At 37.1% G+C, this 22,965-nt stretch overlaps 2 protein-coding genes across 2 annotated transcripts in view; both read right to left on the reverse strand.

The window, feature by feature from the left end:
* LOC143736368 (uncharacterized) overlaps positions 1-22,965 on the reverse strand; it is a 54,617-nt gene that overhangs the window by 17,253 nt on the left and 14,399 nt on the right. Inside the window, exons 4-5 of the mRNA XM_077227107.1 lie at positions 22,211-22,495; positions 6,127-6,145 (exon numbers count right to left, since the gene is read on the reverse strand). Coding sequence (XP_077083222.1) covers positions 6,127-6,145; positions 22,211-22,495 — 304 coding nt within the window. The remainder of the gene's footprint in view (positions 1-6,126; positions 6,146-22,210; positions 22,496-22,965) is intronic.
* On the reverse strand, positions 17,663-21,606 carry LOC143736308 (uncharacterized). Its single transcript, XM_077227052.1, has 4 exons — positions 21,549-21,606; positions 20,718-20,864; positions 20,549-20,580; positions 17,663-18,892 (listed from the first exon to the last, which is right to left on the reverse strand). Exons 1-4 carry the CDS (start codon positions 21,604-21,606, stop codon positions 18,749-18,751), a joined length of 381 nt encoding a protein of 126 aa, XP_077083167.1. The 3' UTR covers positions 17,663-18,748.

Here is a 22,965-nt window from a genome sequence, read left to right on the forward strand (position 1 = left end):
AACTCAATAAATATACACAACCATCAACCATTTTAAAATCACTAGAAATACACTAACATGACATGCAGTTTATACACAATTCACACGACATTCTTCTCTTTAGCCATTTGACAAAGTCAGGCAACAATCTTACGAAAAGTATGTTAATCGATAAAAATAAACAATATTTTCAACCATTAAGAACAGTTAAAGTCTTAATAAGGGCCAGGTAAACTATAACATATATGCAAATACGACTTGTGAAACTAGGAGGGTCAAACTGTGTCGTGGGAGGATTCACACATATAGACTGAGTGTTTTCAGTGGATAGTTTCATCAGACACTGAACAACTGAAGAAAATGTTTCACATGTTTGTTTTATTCTGTTTGTGCTGGTGGAGTCTGACTGGTGAGTTATAAACACATTTTAGAAGATTGAATTTCTTTCTGGAGTAATGAAGCTGCTGCTTATTAGACTATTTTCATATTTGCTGTATTCAACAAATCTTGAATATTGTGAGCTCTACTATCTTTGAATTCAGGTCTCTGTTCAGGATTTTACACTGAAATTTCCAGGTCTGAAATGGTCTTGAACAATAATGGACATGTGACTTTACACACTGATTTTAGATCGAGGTTCACGAACATATCATATCATTCATATCTCATCTATCATTTTGTGTTTCTGCTGCTGTTGTGAATATTCTTCAGTTCACATGTAAATGATAAAAACTACAGCTGATTTCAGGATTCAGGAAACCATCAGAAACATTAATCTCTGTAAATCCGTTTGATCATCAGGTGTGTTTGGTGATTCAGTGTCAGTGATGGAGGGAGAATCTGTTACTCTAAACACTAATGTTACTGAAATACGTGAAGATGAAGACATACTGTGGAAATATGGTGCAGAAAAGTCTGTGATAGCTAAAATCAGCATTGAGACCAAAGTCTTCTCCACATATGATGATGTTCCTGATGGGAGATTCAGAGACAGACTGAAGCTGGACAATCAAACTGGATCTCTGATCATCACAAACACCAGAACTGAACATACTGGAGTTTATCAACTACAGATAAAGGGAGTGAAACAATCATCAAAAACATTCAATGTTTCTGTCTATGGTGAGTAGAGATCATTTGTCCTGTCCTTCAAATTTTTAAATTTTTTTATATTGAATTGGAGGATTTTATAATTTGAAATAACGCACTGTATAAATACCCATTTAACACTAAACTGAAAATATTATTGTTGAGTAGATTTTCTCATATTTCTCTTTATTTTCTCGTTTTCCAGCTCGTCTGCCTGTTCCTGTCATCATCAGTAACTCTTCACACTGTTCTTCAAATTGTTCATTGGTGTGTTCATCAGTGTTGAGTGTGAGTGATGCGACTCTCTCCTGGTACGCAGGAATGAGTGTATTGTCCAGCATCAGTGTGTGTGATCTCAGCATCAGTCTCTCTCTACCTCTGGAGGTGGAATATCAGGATAAAAACACCTACAGCTGTGTGCTGAACAATCCCATCAGCAACCAGACCACACATCTGGACATCAACACTCTCTGTCACACATGTGCAGGTACCACAGCACTGATGATATATGTGTGTATTTACTGACATGATTTCTGATTTTGTTATCGATCAGACACATTCACTTCCATTTTGTCCATTACAGATCAAGGCCTGTCCGTATTTTCCATCGTCCTGATCTCTGCTGGATCTCTGATGATTGTTGCTGCAGTCGTCGGGATCTTCTGCATCTGCAAGAAATGTAGAACAACTGATAAAGAAGGCAAGTGTAACCTACTACTAGTGAGAAATGACATGCAGGGTTTTCAGTTGATAAATATATTATCAATAGGGCTGGGCGATATATCTCACGATATTGTTATGCGCATCTCGTCAGTAAAGCCGGTTCCTTGATTAGTAGTAAATCGCCTTCACCTGCTTTCAGATGGAGCGACATTTACTCTACAGCACAAACTCCAGTGTTACATTAACACTCAAGAGTGTTAAAGTTAATGAGATAATTAAGTGATTAATTTAGTGATGTTTGAGCATTATTGAAGACACCTGATGTTAACAAGCAGAATCATTGAGGGAGAAAATCACAAATTGTAAGCAACCGTTATGGCGCTAAGTGTTTGCTTTAGTTGGGCTCTTAACCTTTATACTTTCACTTTAAATTTGTTTGTTGGCTGTTATTTGATTATAACAGTTAAATGAATAAAGAAAACTATGATCTGATAGTGTTGGTTGTTCTGGCATGATCATGCTGTGATCTGAAAATGAATCTTATTGAGACAGTTTGGTTAAACTTATTGGCAACAACTTTATGATTTTAGAGCATATATGAGTATAGGTATATTTCTTACAATCCAAAATATTTAACAAAGATTGTTCTGATCAAAACATTTTTAATCAATTTTAATTTGAAACACAAACATCAATAATCAGCCTGTGAATCTCAACAATGGTGACAATAATAAAGCATGTTGCAGTGGCTGCCACCAATCACAACTCATTAATGGCTCCCATCATGCATTGCGATATGAATAAATAAGGATATGAATTTTCTATGTAATTTACTTTTCCTAATTGAATATTCTGCTCGTCACCATTGTTGAGATTCATAGACTGAATCTTGAAGTCTGTGTGTGCCTAAAAGAAAGATTTTTTTTTGTTTTAGAAAACAACTTTTAAGAAATCCTTTATATTAGAGCTAAAATTCTGGATATTTATGCAGAATCACAGTTATGCTGTAACAAACAACATAAATCAAAAACATAAAGTTCAAATGATGATTGTCATAATATAACCAACAACATCAGATCACTTTTTTTCTTTGCTCATCTGGCAGTTATAACTCAGATAAAGCAGACAAACATAATTTAAAGTTAATAATATAAGGGTCAAGAGCCCAACTAAAGCAAACAATGATCGCCATAACGGTGGCTTACAATTTGAGATTTTCTCCTTCAGTGATTCTTCAGGTGTCTTCAGTAATGCTCAATCATCACTAAATTAATCACTTAATTATCTCATTAACTTTAACACTCTTGAGTGTGGACTCATATACACTCCCAGGAGTGTTAATTTAACACTGGAGTTTTTGCTGTGTACAAAGAGCCGTAGTTAACTGACAAGCTGAGCCATATCGCATTAATTATCGCTGGCGATACGTCCGCGATATTGATGCGATATGGCTCAGCTTGTCAGTGAACTACGGCTGGAAGTACTTTAGCTGACAGCTCTAATAATGTTTCAAAGAATCAGATATAGCTAAGACTGTGTTTTGTGGTTTTAATGCATCTATTATTGTTGTTGTAGAAACAGTTCAGACTCTTAACAGAAAGATCACTTACGCTCATCCGACATTCCACAAAAGAAACGCACATAAATTGGTAAGATTATGTGTTCCTAATTTATGTTCTGAGTCTCTGTATCATTTAAGTATCTGTATCATTTCTGATCTATCACTCACACACAGGGCAGGATTAAGAGTTCAGAGTTCCCTGGGCACAATGTCTTGTAGGCCCCCCCTTAGGCAGGCCAAATGTATATTTTGTCCAAGGACATTTTAATATGGCATTTACAGTTTTACTGACTTAAAAGGACCTTGTTGTGCTATGCTGGAGTAAAGTTCATAAATGGTCGTTCTTTCCCATAGGAATTTGTAAAACTATGTTGGGTGGACCTCTGTGCCTCTAGGGGGGTTCGGGGGCATGCTCCCCCGCAAGAAAATTTTGTACATTTTAAGGTTAAATGCATCAATCTCGTGCTCTTTGAGAGATCAAAATTAAGAGCTTCAACCCATGAACAAAGAAAAAGCATTGATTTCAGGAAAATAAAGAGGGCTCAAACATCTTTTTAGTTATGAGAGTCTCAGTCTACATTACATTATCAATGGTGTTTGGATGCCAAACAATTATTATAATAATGTAATAATGATTTATATAATTATTCCTATGACGTAAAATCCATATAGCCTATAAATGTAGCCTACTATATAAATAAAAATGAATATTTCAAAAGTATATTTTAGTCTACATTACACTATAATACAGGAAAATTAAAATACTTTTGTCCTAATTTCTATACTTGCAAGAAATAAACCCTTGAGCTTTTATTTAGGAGAAAACACCAGATAACCATGCTGTTCAAAGAGCGCACTTTTCTTTAAATCACGCAGCACAAACAGGATGCCTATTCTTAAAGTCTTGTGCTGTTTTATAAACGCACAAAGCCATATCATGGTTTCGATTTTAGTTCGTTGGCAAAATATAACGCTAGAGACCTTATGTTAGGTAAGGTTATACATTTTACATCTCATATGTGTTGTAGAGCCCTGCACGGGCCTCAAATCTAGGCCCTAGCCCGGCCCTGGCCCGAGACGCTCAGGCCCTAGCCCCGCCCGTGTCCGACAGCTCATCAGAATGATCAGCCCGAGTCCGACCCGAGCCCGTAAAAAAAAAAGAAGAAAAAAAAAGAAAGGATAGCCTACACAGCCGGTGTTGGCTGTGTATGTTGCAGTCAGTAAAACAGATATGTTTTGTTCTTAATGGCAAAGTATTTACTGGTAAGTTTATTTTCATTTCTTTATAAACTTAATTAAGAATTTAATTTAAAAAAGAATTTTTATGACAACCAAGCTAGCCGACAGAGTTAAACATGCTTGATCCATTTATAGCCTCTCAAATCAAACACTTCACTTGGCTACAAGAAAATCCATATATATATAAAACAACTTAAGCATAGCCTACCACACAGACAGTTAACGTTAGTTTAAACGTTTATTGTCATTTTTGAAAAGCTGAGGCAAACTGCTCTGCTGCTCAGTCGCAACAGCGCTCGCAAACAAAATGAGTTTACAATACAGTATAATACAATACAGAGAATGCAATCTAAATAAATCAAATAACTTACATTAAAAACAAACAGACAGGTTAGCTTACCTCAAAAATCAAGTCTTGACTACAGAACATGGCCATTCTTATTTCCAATAGTTTCCAACAGACCCATGAAAATAAAGTCCAAAAAAAAAAAAAACCTCCTAACATGGCTAAGAACAGTCTCAGAGCATCGTGAAGAAAAAGCACAGCATCCACAGTGCAAGGTTTTAATCCAGTCGTAGGCCAACTTTTTCCAGCTGCGCTGAAGTCACACTCGCTACCGACAGTAAACACAGAACGAGCCGGTCGCGCGAATCTCAGATCGCGCTGCCGGGAAACCTGTGTGCGTTAGCGTGAGCAGACTGTCATGTGTCAGTCATATGTCAGTGTGATGGGTTATAAAACGTCTTTCTATGTTTGCTTTTCAATCGTCATCGTCTCATATTTTATTTTAATTAATGTCTAAAATAGGCTATTAAAAAAGATAAGCCTAAAACAGGCCCGAGGCCCGGCCCGCGTGTGAACTATGATGTGAAAATTGGCCCGAAGCCCGGCCCTAGAAGCGTAAATAAGTCGGGGCCCGTCGGGCTCGGGCTGAAATGCAGGCCTCTAATGTGTTGGGAAAAGGGAGAAGAGAGAGTTCGGCAAAAGGCGGATTCGAACTCGGGTCAAAAGCTACTTTTTAGCACTTCACGCGCTACGACCTGCGCCACTGTAGCTATTCCTTGAGGGGCGTCTTTTTGCTAAAAAGACAGGCACTTAGTCCAAATATACGCTCCGTTATCTAAAATATTTGTTTTCTTCCCCTCGCTTGGGCCACAAGTGCACATGGCGAACTTGCAATGAATACATTTTATCAGACCGTCCCTCGCGGCCTCGAAACACTACCGGCCCACCGGGGAAACTCCCGACTCTCCCGATTGCCACTCCGCCCCTGGGGCCCAGGGCCCCTTAGATGTCGTGGGCCCCTGGGCAAGTGCCCAGTTGCCCTAATGGTTAATCCGGCCCTGGTCACACAGCAGAACTATATCAGATATTTATGAAAAAACGTATCATTATTCAGTTCCAGAAATGCACAAAATATCTGCTCTGCCCAAATGTAGTTCCAAAAAAAGTCAAAGTATGTTATTTTTGAAGCAAATGAGAAAGACTGAAAGAGTGCTGGATCTCTAACCTTACTATCAGGTATAACTTGAACTTTCAGTCAGTGAATATGATATACATTTAGAAAAATACTTGCTCTTTGGTCATTTTTGACTGAAAAATTTTACATTTGTCTTTTTTAGAATTTTTTACTTCATCAAAAGGTTTCGAAACTTGGTAAAGATTTTGGCACTTGCTACACACACACACACACACACACACACACACACACACACACACACACACACACACACACACACGCGCACGCACGCACGCACGCACGCACGCACGCACGCGCACACACACACACACACACACACAGAGAAATTGTCAGAAATTAGTGCATTGAAACTAATGTGAAGTGGAAACATTTGGTACTGCGCCCAAATATTACAGAAAGCTCGTTTTTTTGACGAGCAAAAAAATGAAAATTTGGAACACAACTTGTTTAAATTTATGGCTTTGATTTTCTCACAATTTTACGGAAAAACATGTTTTGGAAAATATATATTTCATATAAAATTAAAACATCTAAACTTTTTCATAACAATAAACTTAAAAAACATTTTTTAGTTTCACTTTTTTAACTTGTTTCACTTTAGCAATATTCTGTGCCAAGTGATTCAACTTAAGTCTGTGCTCTACACCAGGAGAACACATTCACAGAGTTTTTATAATAAATATAATATATTATTGGAATGAACAAAGTTAATTCTCACTGAGCAAAGCAACACACTTAACACTAAAAACTAATGAACTAATGAACAGATTTCCTAAAAGACACATTTAATTACCGTTCATTTCAACATTTACTCTCATAATGAAGTACTGTGAAAAACATGGTGGGAATCCACTGTCCAGTTAGTTATTTCAACAGTCCCAATACTAAACAATTAAGCAATATTTTAAAAATTTAAAGGGACTGTGAGGACTTTGCCTCCTCATTGCAGAAAAGATGTGTGCGGTCACACAGAATGCAATTAAATAAAAATGTAAATCTTGCAAAAAGGGCACTTGTTTAGTCAGAAGCCAGCATGGCACTAGGAGTCTTGTGCATGTGCCTGGCTTGAACATTGTCTTTGAATTGAGCAGGGAACAGCGTTTGTTTGTTTTTTTTGTTTGTTTGTTTTACCAGAAACTCACAATGTTAAACCGTCTAACAGGAAACTGAAGCATTCAGGAAATGAAAGTCATAAGAATACATCTTTTTTTTGATGGTTTACACAACAGTCAACAAGAAAATGCGCTTTTTACATCATACGATGATTGTGACATCTGCTTTATAACACAACGGCTGCATCTTTTTCTTTTCTTTTTTTGCAGACATCTAGATTGAATCTTGTTACAGAAAAATCAGGTTTTAGTGTCCAATTTGGCATTACTTCAAAACATTGTATATTCATATGAAGTTGTTCACAACTAGGAATCTGTCTGACTATGAGGTCTTTATAAGAGGGACACACTTCTTTGTTTTTCATTATTATCATCTCTTGTGTTTTTTTTTTTTTTACAGAATGTTGAAGAGGAGGATCATGTGGAGTATGCAGCTATTTACGTATGATCATCAATCATCGATATTTATCAGATCAGCTGCTGTGTCATCGCTTTCACTATGAATCTCCTGCAACAACCTCAGATTCTGAGTCAGTGGTTGATGAGAGAATCATCACGTGTTTCATCAGGAAATAACAGCAGACATGCAGCAGGATCATCCTGAAGTGTTTGAAGTGCGATACGTAAAAACTAAAGAATTATCAAAGAATATGCCTTGTAATACAAATGATCTAAATCATATGGACCATTGAAGTGTTTTCATGTTTAACTCTTAAATGCTTAAGAGATGTGTGCATGTGCAAAATGTAGATGCACATAATGCAAAAGTTTTGAAAGGAGTGAACCTTGTTGTTATAGGTACAGAAATGTGGTTGTGTAGCCGAACAGCTTGTGCATGAGCACGTATACTGCCGGACGCTTGTGTTTGATGTTTGAGTGTCTCTGAGGTGTGAATAGCGTGTCTGAGTGAACAGAATGCGGTCGAAGGGCTTTTTTCCATTGCTGCTCACATGAAAACATTTGGCACCTGCTTAGAAAAAATTACTGAATATTGAATCTGACAGATAAAAGATTCACAAAAATCAAACAGTGAAATTACTGTGCGATCTTATTATGCATCTGTGAAATTCTAAGATTGAAAATAAAGGTCAGGGTATATATCTCCACGACCTCAGACACTCATGCTGTGATCCTGCAGATTAGCTCTGCTAGTTTCCGCACTTATTTCTAGCTCTAGTAAGAGGACTTTTTTTAAGAAGAAGAACAATCCTTCATCTCTCAAATCCTTTTTTAAAAATAAATATAAACAGGAATCCAGAATGATATTTGAGACCAGTGGCACCAGCACCTGATTTGGCACCAAAAATAATTAATAATTATGTTTGGGAAATGCACATTTAACACGTTTTTTTTTTTTTTTTTTTTTTTTTTTGGAAATGCACATTTAGAAGCAGCTTGAGTTGACAATAGCAGTAGCTTGAGCTTGAAATGCAGATGCAAATTTATTTTCATTAACAAAAACAGTAACGGTTAGCCCCAAATGTTCCTGATAAATCATTGGCTGCGTCTGAAAACTTAGGCAGAGACTTGATGCCTAACTGCCAGGCAATGACTTTGCAGATAGCGTTTGTGTACAAAGGCACTTAACAAAACTGATTTCGGGCAGACCTCTGAGGCAGCGTAACAGTTTCATGATCAACAGCAAAATATAGAGAGCTTTGGTGAGAACTAAGTGAATATTTAATTAATACAGTCATTTTTTTTTTTGCAAGAAATGACATCATAAGTTGAAAAAGGTTGATCAACCACTGTATTAGTAAGATTACAGCAGATAAGGCTGAACATAGGCTTTCCATATTCACTGAAAGTTATCATTTACATAATTTAAATTACTTTAAACATGCAGGCTGATTGTAAATCGAAGTGACGTGAAAATATACTGCACATCCATTTCGATGATATACGCCTTCGCCTCCCATGGAATCCTCAGCTTGCAATGACAGTCAGATGATAATTCATAAAACAACATTAACTACCAGACTTGCACTTATCACTGTGTTCATGAGTCGTATGTGAATTTGTGTTTAGTTGAATGAAGACATCCCATTTTGGTACTGATTTGATCGATACTGTCTGTTAACTGCTAAAAAATAAAAAATAAAATAATATTTGCTGTTTTATGTCACTTCTGTGTTATATTTCATGTGTCAGATTTATAAAATTCTTATAAAAACAAAACATTAGGTATGGCCAAGAATCGAATAAAATGTAAACTTGCATTGATGATGAAGTTAATATTATTGTTAGCATTTTTTTTTCTTTAAATGACCATGATAAATCAGACTTCCAAAGCATAAATATAAGGAGTTAGTAATTAATATTATCGACCAAACCAATTAGTAAAAGTTTAGGCCATTTTAGCAAGGCGATTTCTGGCATGGGTTCCAGTTATTTCTGTGAATTGCAGCTATCCATTTTGCTTATTTTTTTCTGTATCTTTTGACACTCGGTAAAAAGATAGCTCTGATTACTTGTTTCTCTGATTACTTGTTTTTCATGTTTGCGCAGTCACTCACACCACCAGAGACCCAAACTCTTATGCAGTCAGCGTGAGACTCATGCAATTGAGACTTCTCACGCCACAAGTCCATTTTCTCACACATTGAAAAAACCTCTCGTAGCGGAGAGGAAACTGACGACGTGCAGACAGTACACACACCAGGCAGCAGACACATGCACATATAGACCCCAGGACCCCTCTCCGACCTACTTGATCACAAACACCACAGCGCTCTGCAGAGCAGCATCCACGTCTCTCGACCTGACTTCATTGCGGACGGCCACTTAACTAAAAACCACTTGACTTCGGGACGATGGAACCGGAAGTGCTAAAATGCTAACTCGCTTCTGGGTTTTGGCCTACAAACATGTGCTATTCCACCACTTTAGCCACATTGCAAGTATGGCCGCCGAGTGAACAGACTTTCCTTGAAAGGGACGATGGTTTAGGTTAGTAACTACTGTAATATGCTGATTGATTTTAGCAGTCATTTTACATAATTTTATGATAAAAACCAGGGCTGCCAACTTATGAGTTCAGCTCGGAGAGAGAATTCACACAGTCGATATGCCACTTGCAACTGCCGCAAATGTAGCCTACTGCAAATGTCAGAGATCGTGGGAGTCCATTTCCGGTGAATAAGCCAAGTGGAAATGAGACACATGCCGATTTAGTAAGATTGTGGTCAGTACTGGAGTTCGCATGAACTGTACGCTATTTTTTTTTTCTTATGCTAATTCGGATAGACCTGCCGGTGTACAGCCAAGTTCAATTCGTACGAATTTGTACGAGTGATTAAAAAGTGGCTAATTCGTATGAATTCGTACGACCTCACTCGTACGAATTTGTACGATTTGTCTAAACCCATGTGATGGGTAGGTTTAGGGGCGGGGTCAGGGGTAGGGCAACTCGTAAAATATGTATGATTTAGCAAAAATCGTACTAATTCGTACAAGTGAGGTCGTATGAATTCGTACGAATTAGCCACAGTCTCGTAAAATTCTTACGAACTGCCGTGAGATCGGGCTCGAAAAAACAGTGTTCACCTCACCTCTGTGAAATCTAAATGAACCAAACTTGACGTCAACTAGTGTGAAAGTACCTAAATTTACTTTAATTCATTCTACCTTGTAGGGCCTCAGTTTTAGTGGCTGTTTACACAACACCGTTTTCAACCAACAACTTTTTATGCGTTTTGGCCATTCATTTATACGACAACGGAGTTTTGGGTGCCTGAAAAAGAAACTTTTTGAAAGCGGTCTCCTTGTAAGCAACAAAACCGCTAATCTCTGAAGACGGCGACATCATGCATTTGCATATTACGTGTTCAGTCTATAGTGTTTCATCGCCATCCAATTGCTTGGCAGCAGAATACAGAGTTTTAAGCCGTTTTCATAGATCTGTGTGAATGGGGATCGTTTTAACAATGGTGTCGTCTGTAGGCCTACCCGGAAAACTCGAGGAAAAACATCTCCATTTTAAGCATATCGTTATCATTGTCATGTAGGGTAGACTGTTGAGACACCTTAAATAACTTGCGTGTGCAGCAAGCACAAGTTGTGATTTTTGCTGTGCACGTGTGTATTAGTGTCCTCTTTGATCATGGGAAATTTTAACAAAGTAAACATCTCCTATCCGAAGATATCAGCAAAAGTGTTTTTTTCTAAGATAAGACTTTCACTTCACCATGCACACTCCACAATGAATAGCTTATTATCCTTATGTGACTGTTAAACGTAACTGGTATCATCACAAACGTTATTCTGTGCCCTAAAAACTGGCATATTCCATGATATTGTGTCATGCAAGATCATTGCAAAATCTAGAGAAATGTGCGAGGTGGCCAGCGGGGTAAGTTGAGACACACGTGTATCTGTACCCCCGATATATTTCTATCAGGAAACACACTGTTTAGTTGTTCAGTGTTATGATAACAGGTTTAACGTCGTAATTAGCCAGCATACGACACAAATGAAAATAAAATTTGATATTTGTGATATTTAAACTGTGTATTATTAATAAATATATTAAATATATTGTTCCTGTTTTATATATTTTAACCAGTGCTAACCTAAATAAAATTAATTAATTTAAATGGATGAATAAATAAATTGCCCAATTGTTATTTTCTTTATTTGTCTTTATTTATTATATTTCCAATGAACGTTTAGTTACCTTTACATCATTAAAAATGGGTGTCTCAACTGTACCACATGGTACAGTTGAGACAAAGTTGAGACCTTATTTAAAGTTAAGACCTAAAAAGCACCTTATTTTTATGAGCTAATTGAGGAAAATTTAAACTACTTATGGGTATTATTGATTGATAATATCTTAGTCCACAAGCTAATGAAATGTCATGTGGAAATTCACTTCTTTTCAGTATCTATTTTTGTGTGAAAAATCAAAACGCAAAAAGTGTCTCAACTGTACTCAGTCTACCCTAATGATTGTGTATCCTTGTCATTGTCCTTGTCATGCTAATGACAGCTTAGCCGTAACTATCTGATGTGGGACATGGAACAGCAAGGGAGTAATTTTAGTAGGTGAGGGAATATATCATGATTCCAGCAAATGGCCAGAAGTAATTAAACATGGACTTAAAGACACTTTGGTACAGAGAGGGCCAGATCAAACCAAAAGCATAATTTTTCCAAAACACAGTGGGAACAGTAGATTTTCAGAGGCTCATTAAAGTCGCATTAGCCAACTGGGATGGACAGACCATGGCTTGTTTATTTAATTAGCAAGAACGTTACATTTTGCCTTTGTTGTAAGCTTTATAGTGAACTCGAGAGAAAGTCTGCTCTATCTAAAGACTGGAAAAATCTCTCCAGCATACTGAACTCATTCGAGAAGTCAAGTAACATGAGTAGAACGGAACAGACAACAATTGTGAATTTTGTCACAGCTCTGGATAGTGTTGATTAGGGAGCATTTCTTAGAATTTGCGCATTTTACAAGGGTTCAATATGCGGGGGAAACAGTGGTGTCCAAAAGAGATTGCAGGATAAATCCAAGGGTGTTCAATATCCCATGTAGTGCTCACTCTCTTCACGTAGTAGTGAATGATGTGGTGTTGTGCATAATTCTTTACAATAATTCGAGAATTCCCTCCTCGCTGGCAGGTGTAGAAACGGCAGATAGGTGAGATTGGACTTACAGTTAAGCCTCTTAGCAGTACTAGAGGAAAAAGCAATATTGATGCACTTAAACCCATCCGACAACATTTAGGAGATGTTTGACACCCTTCTATCAGTAACAGATGTAGAAACAATAGCAGAAGATTGTGGTGTCAGAACCAGGTGTAAAATATCGAGAGGCATTGCAATCAAAATCAAAACATATTAATTTTAATATGAGATTAATTTCTCGCGAGAGAACCAGTGCAATTCACTTATTAAATAAAAGTATTAAAATAGTAAGAATTTAAACAAATTTACACAGCTAGAAGAAAACGGCTGTCTATGAATGAGGACAACTAAAAGAAAAAGTCTCGCTACTGTATATTAATGCAAGTAAAAGTTGTGAAGTTATTTTATACAGCTGATAAAGGTATAGAGAGAATTGAACATTTCAGCTCTGTAGTCATTTTCTAGCTTCATCTATTGATGCTGAAGCGTATTTATATTACCTTTATATATTTATTCATTTAAACTGCGTAATAATAATTGATTAACTAAAATTGTACATGTGTGATTGATAAAGGGTATACACATAAATAATATCTAAATCATACAAATTTATTATTCTAAATAAGCATCACTAAAAACCAGACGATTTTGCCTTTAAAAATCATTTGCTATAGTGACCTTTAATTTGGAGTAGAAACAGGTGGAGTGACTTTATCGCATCAGACATGTGTCACTTTGCTCACAACTGGTTAAGTTCGGTTTGCAACCTCTTACCTGGAACATAACCTGCCCCGGACCAGGTTACCCGTGGAGGCAAGGCAAGGCAAGTTTATTTATATAGCACATTTCATACACAATGGTAATTCAAAGTGCTTTACATAGAAGAAATTCAAATAATCAAAAGAAATCAGAATAATTAAAACAGTTTAGAATAAAAGATGAAATACAGAAATAATCAAATGAAATCAGAATAATTAAAACATAAAATAAAATACAGTGCAAACAGTCGGACGAACAGTGGCACAGTGCTCATTCAGTAAATGCACAGCTAAACAGATGTGTTTTGAGTCTGGATTTGAATGTGACTACTGTAGGAGCACATCTGATCTCTTCTGGAAGCTGGTTCCAGCTGCGGCTGGCATAGTAGCTAAAAGCAGACTCGCCATGCTTAGAGTGAACCCTTGGTATTTCTAGCCGATGTGATCCTAATGATCTGAGTGATCTGTTGGGTTTATATTCACTGAGCATATCTGCAATGTATTGAGGTCCTAGGCCATTGAATGATTTATATACCAGTAATAATACTTTAAAATCAATCCTAAATGTAACTGGCAGCCAGTGTAAAGACCTGAGGACTGGTGTGATGTGTTCATATTTTCTGGTTCTGCTCAGAATCCTAGCGGCAGCGTTCTGTATGAGCTGCAACTGTCTTATGGTCTTTTTGGAAAGGCCAGTGAGAAGTCCATTACAATAATCCACCCTACTGGTGATGAAAGCATGCACAAGTTTTTCTAAGTCTTGACTGGAAACAAAGTATGTAACTCTTGCAATATTTTTCAGGTGACAATATGCTGATTTAGTTATTGCTTTGACATGACTACTGAAACTAAGGTCTGACTCCAGAGACACACCCAGATTCCTGACTTGATTTTTAGTTGTTTGACCCCTAGACTGAAGGTATGCGTTCACCTTGAGAACTTCATCTTTGTTTCCAAACGCAATGACTTCAGTTTTGTCTTTGTTTAACTGAAGAAAGTTTTGGCACATCCAATTGTTTACTTCATCAATGCATTGGCAAAGGGAGTCAATGGGGCTGTAATCGTTAGGCGATAGGGCTAAGTAGAGCTGTGTGTCGTCTGCATAGCTATGGTAAGCGATTTGGTTCTTTCTCATTATTTGGCTCATTGGGAGCATGTACAGGTTGAATAGGAGTGGCGCAAGAATTGAGCCTTGAGGGACTCCGCATGTCATGGATGTCCACTCAGACTTATGGTCTCCTATACTCACATAATAACCTCTGCCTCCTAAGTATGACCTGAACCATTTTAGGACTATCCCAGAAAGCCCGACCCAGTTTTCCAGCCTGTCAAGAAGTATGTTGTGATCGACAGTGTCAAATGCAGCACTGAGGTCGAGTAGTACCAGCACTGATAATTTGCCTGTATCAGCATTTAAGCGAATATCATTTATTATTTTTATGAGCGTGGTCTCTGTACTGTGGTGCGGTCGGAAACCAGATTGAAAATGGTCAAAGTATCCATTCGAGCTTAAGAATTTGTTCAGCTGATTGAACACAACTTTTTCAATGATCTTGCCTATGAAAGGAAGATTTGAGATCGGTCTATAGTTGTTTAATATGGTCTTGTCCAGATTGCTCTTTTTCAGGAGGGGCTTGACAACAGCAGTTTTCAGGGAGGTCGGAAAACTCCCAGAGAGAAGTGAGGCATTTACCACTTCTAGGAGATCTGCTTCTAAGCTGTGTAACACATTTTTGAAAAAAGATGTGGGAAGTGCGTCAAGGGCGCAGGTTGATGTTTTTAGGTGCTGTACGGTTTCTTCCAAAATTTTGCCATCAATTTCTTCGAAATCAGACATAGTGGCTACTTTCTCGTGCTGTTGTCTGATTTGCCTGACCCCAGCGCAACTCAAGGATGAGCTGATCACCTTTCTGATATTATTGATTTTCTCAGAGAAGAAGGAAGCAAACTCACTGCACTTTCTCACTGAGAGCATTTCACTGGGAATCTGGCTTGGGGGGTTTGTCAGTCTCTCTACAGTAGCAAAAAGAGTGCGTGTGTTGTTTATATTGCTGTTTATAATATTCGAGAAAAAAGTCTGTCTAGCTTTGCTTAGTTCCTTATTGAGAGCATGGATGCTGTCTTTGTAGATGTTATAATGGACTACAAGTTTTGTCTTCCGCCACATGCGGAAGCGTAAGTTACTATGGCGATGAACACAGCTAAAAGCCAAACCACTTTCATGGTCCCTAAAACCCAGGGTTGACGCAAACTAAACTGAAACATAGCTGGCTAGCCACCTAAACCGGCTTCATGGTATAGGCCCCAGTGCAAGTTAGCCGAATAGATGGAAACAGATGTAGTCTTTCCTACAAAGTTTGATGGCGAAAAAGAAAGAAAACGTTTTTTTAATGAAGGAGATGACATCATTCATTGACACAAAACTGAACTACAGGGTGAGCTTCTGGGGTACTTCGTTTTCCAGTCACACTCAGGACTTTCGCGGTTAAAAGTGACCGGACCCCTTAAAGGGTTAGTTCACCCAAAAATGAAAATTAAGTCATTAATTACTCACCCCCATGCTGTACCAACCCCGTAAGACCTTCGTTCATCTTCGGAACACAAATGAAGATATTTTTGATTAAATCTGAGAGGTGGATCACTGCTACATAGGCTGCCAGAGGGAATGAAACTTGACGGCCCAGAAAGTCATTAAAGAAAATGTTTAAATATTCCATGTGCCTACAGTGGCTCAACTATAAGTTTATCAAGCGACGAGAACACTTTTTTTCCGAAAAAAAAAACATAAATAATGACTTTATTCGACTATTCCTTTTCTTCCTTGTGGGCCTGAGACGAGAGTTCAAGAGATTTCCACGACGCATGCGCGAGAACTGAGAAGAGGACGTTCTTCTTCTAATACTTCTTGTTCAGTTCTCGCGCATGCGTCGTGGAAATCTCTTGAACTCTCGTCTCAGGCCCACAAGGATGAAAAGGAATAGTCGAATAAAGTCGTTATTTATGGGGTTTTTTTTCGGAAAAAAAGTATTCTCGTCGCTTGATAAACTTATAGTTGAGCCACTGTAGGCACATGGAATATTTAAACATGTTCTTTAATGACTTTCTGGGCCGTCAAGTTTCATTCCCTCTGGCAGCCTATGTAGCAGTGATCCACCTCTCAGATTTAATCAAAAATATCTTCATTTGTGTTCCGAAGATGAACGAAGGTCTTACGGGGCTGGTACAGCATGGGGGTGAGTAATTAATGACTTAATTTTCATTTTTGGGTGAACTAACCCTTTAAATCAAATTATTAATTTTTTTCAGTAAAATCAATTAAATGTTTTTTTGTTCAATCATATTTTTTTTTCGTTTTTTCTTGGGTGTTTTGAGAGAATTTTATGATAATAATTAATATTTATGCAATAATTATGATCCATTTTTTCCCATTGAATATAATAGAAAATTATATATATATATATATATATATATATATATATGTAATTTTTATTATTTTTTAATTAACCAGGTGCTCGACTGTGCACTCTTCCACTTTTCCCTGCTTGGAGTTCTTGAATACATATTTCGAGTTCTTCAGGAGTTCTTATAACTGGAAAAAGCCCCGAAACAACACCACACACTTCTAGTGGACAATTAGTAATGATTGACATTATTTTTGTAAAGCCTTTTGTATTTTGAGTCTACTTTATTTTTGGTTAGGCTACACTTAATCTCAGTGGTGCAGTTTAGACTTTTTACTGTTACTTTGCAACATGTCAACTAACTCTCAGTAGAGTAGTACACTTTCTAATATCTGTAACACTGCATTTGACTATAAGTAACTTTGCAAGTATGTCAACTTATTGTACTAGTACCCTAATGAGAGTTGACATCAGGATCTTCTTCAGAGAAGACTTTACAAGAGCGCCATCTAGTGTCCATTTCTGTAACATACTTTACCATCTAATATGAGTACAAAAAATAAAAAGCTTGATTAGAAAAAAATAAACAATTAGTAGATTATTGTGTCCTTATTGCTAAGGACTGTTTTAGTTAGGTTAAAATGTTAAAGGTGAAAGTCTAAACCTTGTTAAACTAAAATTTCCACAATACATGATCTACAAATGGTTCCTTGTTAGCTTAGTTACTTCTGATCAACTCAAATCATTTTACAACAAACACGTTTTAATAGTATGCATCATATGAAAAATAAAGTGCGTGTGTTTACATTTTAAGAAATAATTTAAATAGGGTCAGCTTTAAAAGATGAGAAAAAAACTTTAAATGAGCTTTTTTGAAAAGAAATCTATAACAAAATTAATATAATTTTATCAGTAAACACGTTTGTGAAATGAGCTTAAAACATCATTCAGATGGTTAATTCCATTATAAGGCTGCAAATTAGCCAGTAACATTTATGAAATGTATAAAAATTTAGTTTCATAAACATAATTGTTTTTTTGTAGCAGCTTCAATCCAGTATCTTTCAGTGCAGTTTTACAGGTTCAGTTCCTGAGATTCAGGGTTTGATCAAGGACACAATGCTTATATTTCATGGATGAACTCTTGCAGGATTTGGACTTTTAACCTTTCTTTAAACCACAAATAAATAAACCAAAACTGAAAGCATTAGTTTTGACAGTGAATGTTTTTAAAACACCAGTTTAGAGGTTACCAAGCAGCTTAATAAGGTCACGGTGTAAAGACAACAGCCTCCAAAAGTCAACATACTGCTGTTTTCATCATGTATGTTCTTCTGTGTTATCAAGATGCAAATGCTACAATTGTAAAGATGTAACATTAACAGTCATTCTACAGTAGTACAGATTCAATTGAGTAACTGATTGTTTCTGACTGACAGTTACCTACATATTCTCATTCTCATTTCTGCATATGATATGTGAAGAGCACACTGACATTACTAGGAATCCGATCAAAACAGATCAGTGTGTTACTGGATCTTACAGTGTATATTCTGCTGCTAATGATTGAAGAAACGGCAATAGTGTGAAGAAAGAGTGATAATCCGGCACTGTTTCTGTCTGGATCCTTTAGCAGCCTCCAATAATCCCTCCAGTTACACACTGGAAATCCTCAAGTACTCTGATGGGTTGCTTTGCTTTGAAACTTCAAGTCACCATTATTGGTACTGACTACTGATATTTTAGTATCACGACAGTATTTCTCCACGATTGTAAAATAATAAATAATGTTACTGTGAAATCCCGTGTCTCACTAGAAGACAACTCATTATCAGCTCATCGGTGGAGTCTCAGTCTCATTATTAACATCCATCAGTGCAGTCTCAATCTCATTATGGGACGTCCCATCATCATCATCCATCTGTGGAGTCTCAGTCCTCTGATTAAGGGGCACTGCTTCTATGACATCCTTCTCCTGAAAGAAAGAAGCAGATTCACAGAAGTTTAAACATGATCAAAACTGATAATTCAGAGACACAAACACAAAAATGTGTTTTTCTCTGATGTTTGTGAATGTAAAGACACCTATTCTTAATTCTGAAGTAAAACAGCTCAAGATCAGCGCTCTCTTAAATAAGTCAGTTATTATTGGTGTTTCTATGTGATAAATTCTGAATAAACCCCCCCACACACAGACAGAAACCACATAAGGCCCTGACACACAGAGAAGTTATTTTCCGTTCTTCACTAAGGGGCAAAAAGTTATTAAAGTTATTAAGAGTTAGTGATTACTGTTAGTGAACATCCCGAAGCCTTTCACACTGCTGAGAGTGACGTTCAGATGAAGCGGTGAAAAAACGTCAGTTAAGAAAGATCTGATCATAGTGACGTGGATATGTGTGCACCAGATCTGCACTCCAGTAAACTCACGTCACGTTTATATAGAACTTTATACAACTGTATTGCTTTAAATCAGCAGCTTTACAGTATAAAACACAAAAACAGTATCAGTGTAAACGGACTGAACTGAAAAAATAAAAGAGGATATTTCCAATTTAATGAGGGCTGAGCCATACCTATGTGGTGGATTTTTAATAGATAAAGATTATGTTACTAACCATAAAGATCTGAAATAAATATTTACATCTTGTGATAACACTTCCTTTCCTTCTATGTCTGAAGATGACTAAAGCTTCCATTCCTGATTCTAACAATAAATCTAAATCAATCTTACTTACTTTTTCTCTAGGATGAAGCCATCAGACGATGTCTAACCTCCTAAACTTTTGACTTAATAACTTTGGTCAAAGGAACTTTGAAATTGGACTAACCGTTATATTGTGAAATGATTGATTACAATATTAACCCCTCACAATGTTTTTGATGATACAGGATATTTTTGCTGATGTTACTAACAAAGGGTAATGAAAGGGGGGGACTTGCTTTGAAAATGTAACCAATCGTGATGATGGAGAGCGTTATATGTTAGTCATGATGATTCTGTTTTGAGATGTCTGGTTTGAGAACTCGTGATAATGTATCATGTCTATTCTATAAAAACTGTTGTATTTGTGTTGACTGGTGGGATTCTCAATGGGATTTGTCAGAGATCCACGGGCCTTGCTTCTTCTTGGGAGATTATCTGAGTATTGCTCGAGAACTCTCCAGATCCTAATTAAAAGCATTTAAAGGACATTTGCTGGAGTCTGTCTGATATTACTGCTGCGCAGCAGGACAGATAGGGAAGAAAGTAAGTAAGAGTTAGGGAACTCAGCCAGTTGTCGACAGAAGATGCAGGAGCTAAAGTATAAAAGGTTATTAAGTGTCGATTGGAGACGCTGTAGATTAAGTGTCGACGTAGACGCTTGGGCGATGACTGGGCGCCCCAAATAAATGTATTTAAAGTAATTAGGTTCCAGGTACGCAGTTAGGTTTAGGGAAAAATCTACAACACCTACATATAAAGTAATCGCCATGTAGAAGCCGGAAAGTTTACTTTGACGAGCTGCTTTGAACCCCCGAAACAAACTTTGTTTTGGCCTGCTTATGTTCAAAATCATGTCATTAGGGCCTTAACAGTTCTCACAGATCTGAATCTGTAGTAAATTCAGTTTTTTTTCAGTTTTCTTACCTGATCATGATCATGGCGCAGTGTCCTGTTTCCTGTTTGAACAACAACAAACTCTTACGTTGGTCAATTAGAATAAAAATACATACTTTTACATATTTTTTAAAGATTCGTTTTGTACAATAAAACTTTTAAATTAATTGCATTTTGTACAATCAGCTGTAATACTTGCCTTTTTGTTTTGCTTTCCTTTTCCTAGATTTCCAGTGTAAACAGTAAATCCCAGCAGCAGCAGCAGCAGCAGCAGCCACCATTAGAATAACAACAGCAACACATATTCCTCCTACAACACCTGGAGACAAACCTGAATCTGGAACAGCTAAAGACACACACAGACATTATTACTGGAGATTACCTGATCATTTCAGTAGAAAGACGTATGATATTGATTTATTTGATAAATAGCTGGTTGATTTGATAAATATAATGGTGTTTTATAACAACATCAGCTAAAACAGCATCAGCTCTGTGAGCTCAACGGGAAACAATGTTCACAGGAAAACTGCCTGATATTATGTTCTTATTCTTATATAATAGACTTCAGAAATATAAAATTCATAATGCAACATTAAACTCAATTTAGCAATTGTCAGTCTCTTTTAGATGTCTAAGGATCGATAAGTTTTGCTGAATAATCGAGAAGTGTCTCGCTGCAGCCTGCGGTGGACATCCAACCCCGCCCACATCCAAGTGTGATGTCAGAAGCCACTCCCATGTCCAATAGGTCATGTAAATCACAAGACTGATATCCTACACCAAACACTGATCCCTAAACCTACCCATCACTGTTACCCAAAGCCTAAAAACCCTTTTAATCTTTAACCTACATACTGAAACCCACCTAAAACCTACCCTACCTATTGGATATGGGAGTGGCTTCTGACATCACACTTGGATGTGGGCGGGGTTGGATGTCCACCGCAGGATGCAGCGAGCCATACTTGGAATAATCGGCACTGATAACCGACTGGTGAAAAACTTTGTTATCGACAAAACTCCATACCGATAGTTTTTCCGGGTTGCATCCATTGCTGGAGCGGCTGAGAAGGACCCGCTGTCATTATACAGTACGAGAGCGGCCTCTAGAGGCCTTGTAGTGTTTGTTTTGACACATGAGGCTGAGAGCTGCACAGGATTTAAATCGGATTTAAAACAGACAACCAACTGGTTTGTAAATAGTACACTACAATGCATGTTTTCATTAAAGGAATACGTCACCGTTTTTTGAAACAGGGGTTGTTCACCGTCTCCCCTACATTTAGATAGGTGGGCAAACGCATTTTTGTCTCAGTGCATGCATTGTCTTAGTCTGGCAGCACCGCCGCTTGCTTACCATAATGAATGGAATCCTTTGTTGCCGGATAGCAATTTCAATTTGTGAGTAAAAGTGATTAAAAAAAGAAGCTAATTACTTCTTGAGGCCTGCATATTCACAACGAGTACAAATACCAATGCAGATTAAGACTAGGCGATTTCCTAGGCAGATATTGACAGGAGATATCGCAGAGATATGCCCTGCCCTCGCGTTCACAGTACAAAAAACGGTGACGTGTTCCTTTAATTATAAAGTAATTAATATGTTGACTAGATGCTGCATTAGTAGAGATAAATTATACTCACCAGTGACAGAAACATTGAAGCTCCTAATGATGCTGAATCTGCTGCTGTTGATCTGTAGTTTATATTCTCCAGAGTCTGTGTTTCTGGTGTTCATGATGATCAGAGATCCAGTCTGATGATCCAGCTCCAGTCTGTCCCTGAATCTCTCTTTACACTGATCATCTGTACAGGTTTTACTGGGTTCATCACTGATGTCAGCGATGAGAATGTCATTAATATGCCACGATATTGAATCATTCAGTTTTCTTATCACACCAGTGTATAAAGTGACAAAGTCTCTTTCATTCACAGACTTTCTCTTAATTCTATCACGTTCAGCAGCAGAAACACCTGAAACACAAACCAACAGATGATTAGAGGATCTTTTTTTGGGGAAAAGACACACAATATGAGAGGACTGTGGATATGAAAGCGATAAAACATTTTCAGTCTGAAAAGACACATTTGGTGCTTATAAACATAAGAGGTGGGTGTGGTAACCAAAAACTCAAGTAAAAGTACAATTACTATTACTTTACAATTAATTACTAGATTAAGAGTAAAAAAGTATGCAATGAAAAAAACTACAAGTACTAATTAATTCAGATCTAATTCAGAAAAAGCAAGATGATGATGATGATAATTAAGTCAGTGAAACTTGTATTACAATAGGGATTTCTTCCGATTATGTCCACACATGACAGATGGTGTGTCATCTTGCAGTACCTTTTTAAAATAACAAATTAAAATGACATCATGACATTATTATTTAGATAGAAATAATACAACTATATAATACTAATGTAGTACTATTTTAATTA

The sequence above is a fragment of the Siphateles boraxobius genome, unplaced genomic scaffold (assembly GCF_051911475.1).
Source record: "Siphateles boraxobius isolate OS27281-9 unplaced genomic scaffold, OSU_SipBor_1 13, whole genome shotgun sequence".
Classification (NCBI taxonomy): Eukaryota; Metazoa; Chordata; class Actinopteri; order Cypriniformes; family Leuciscidae; genus Siphateles; species Siphateles boraxobius.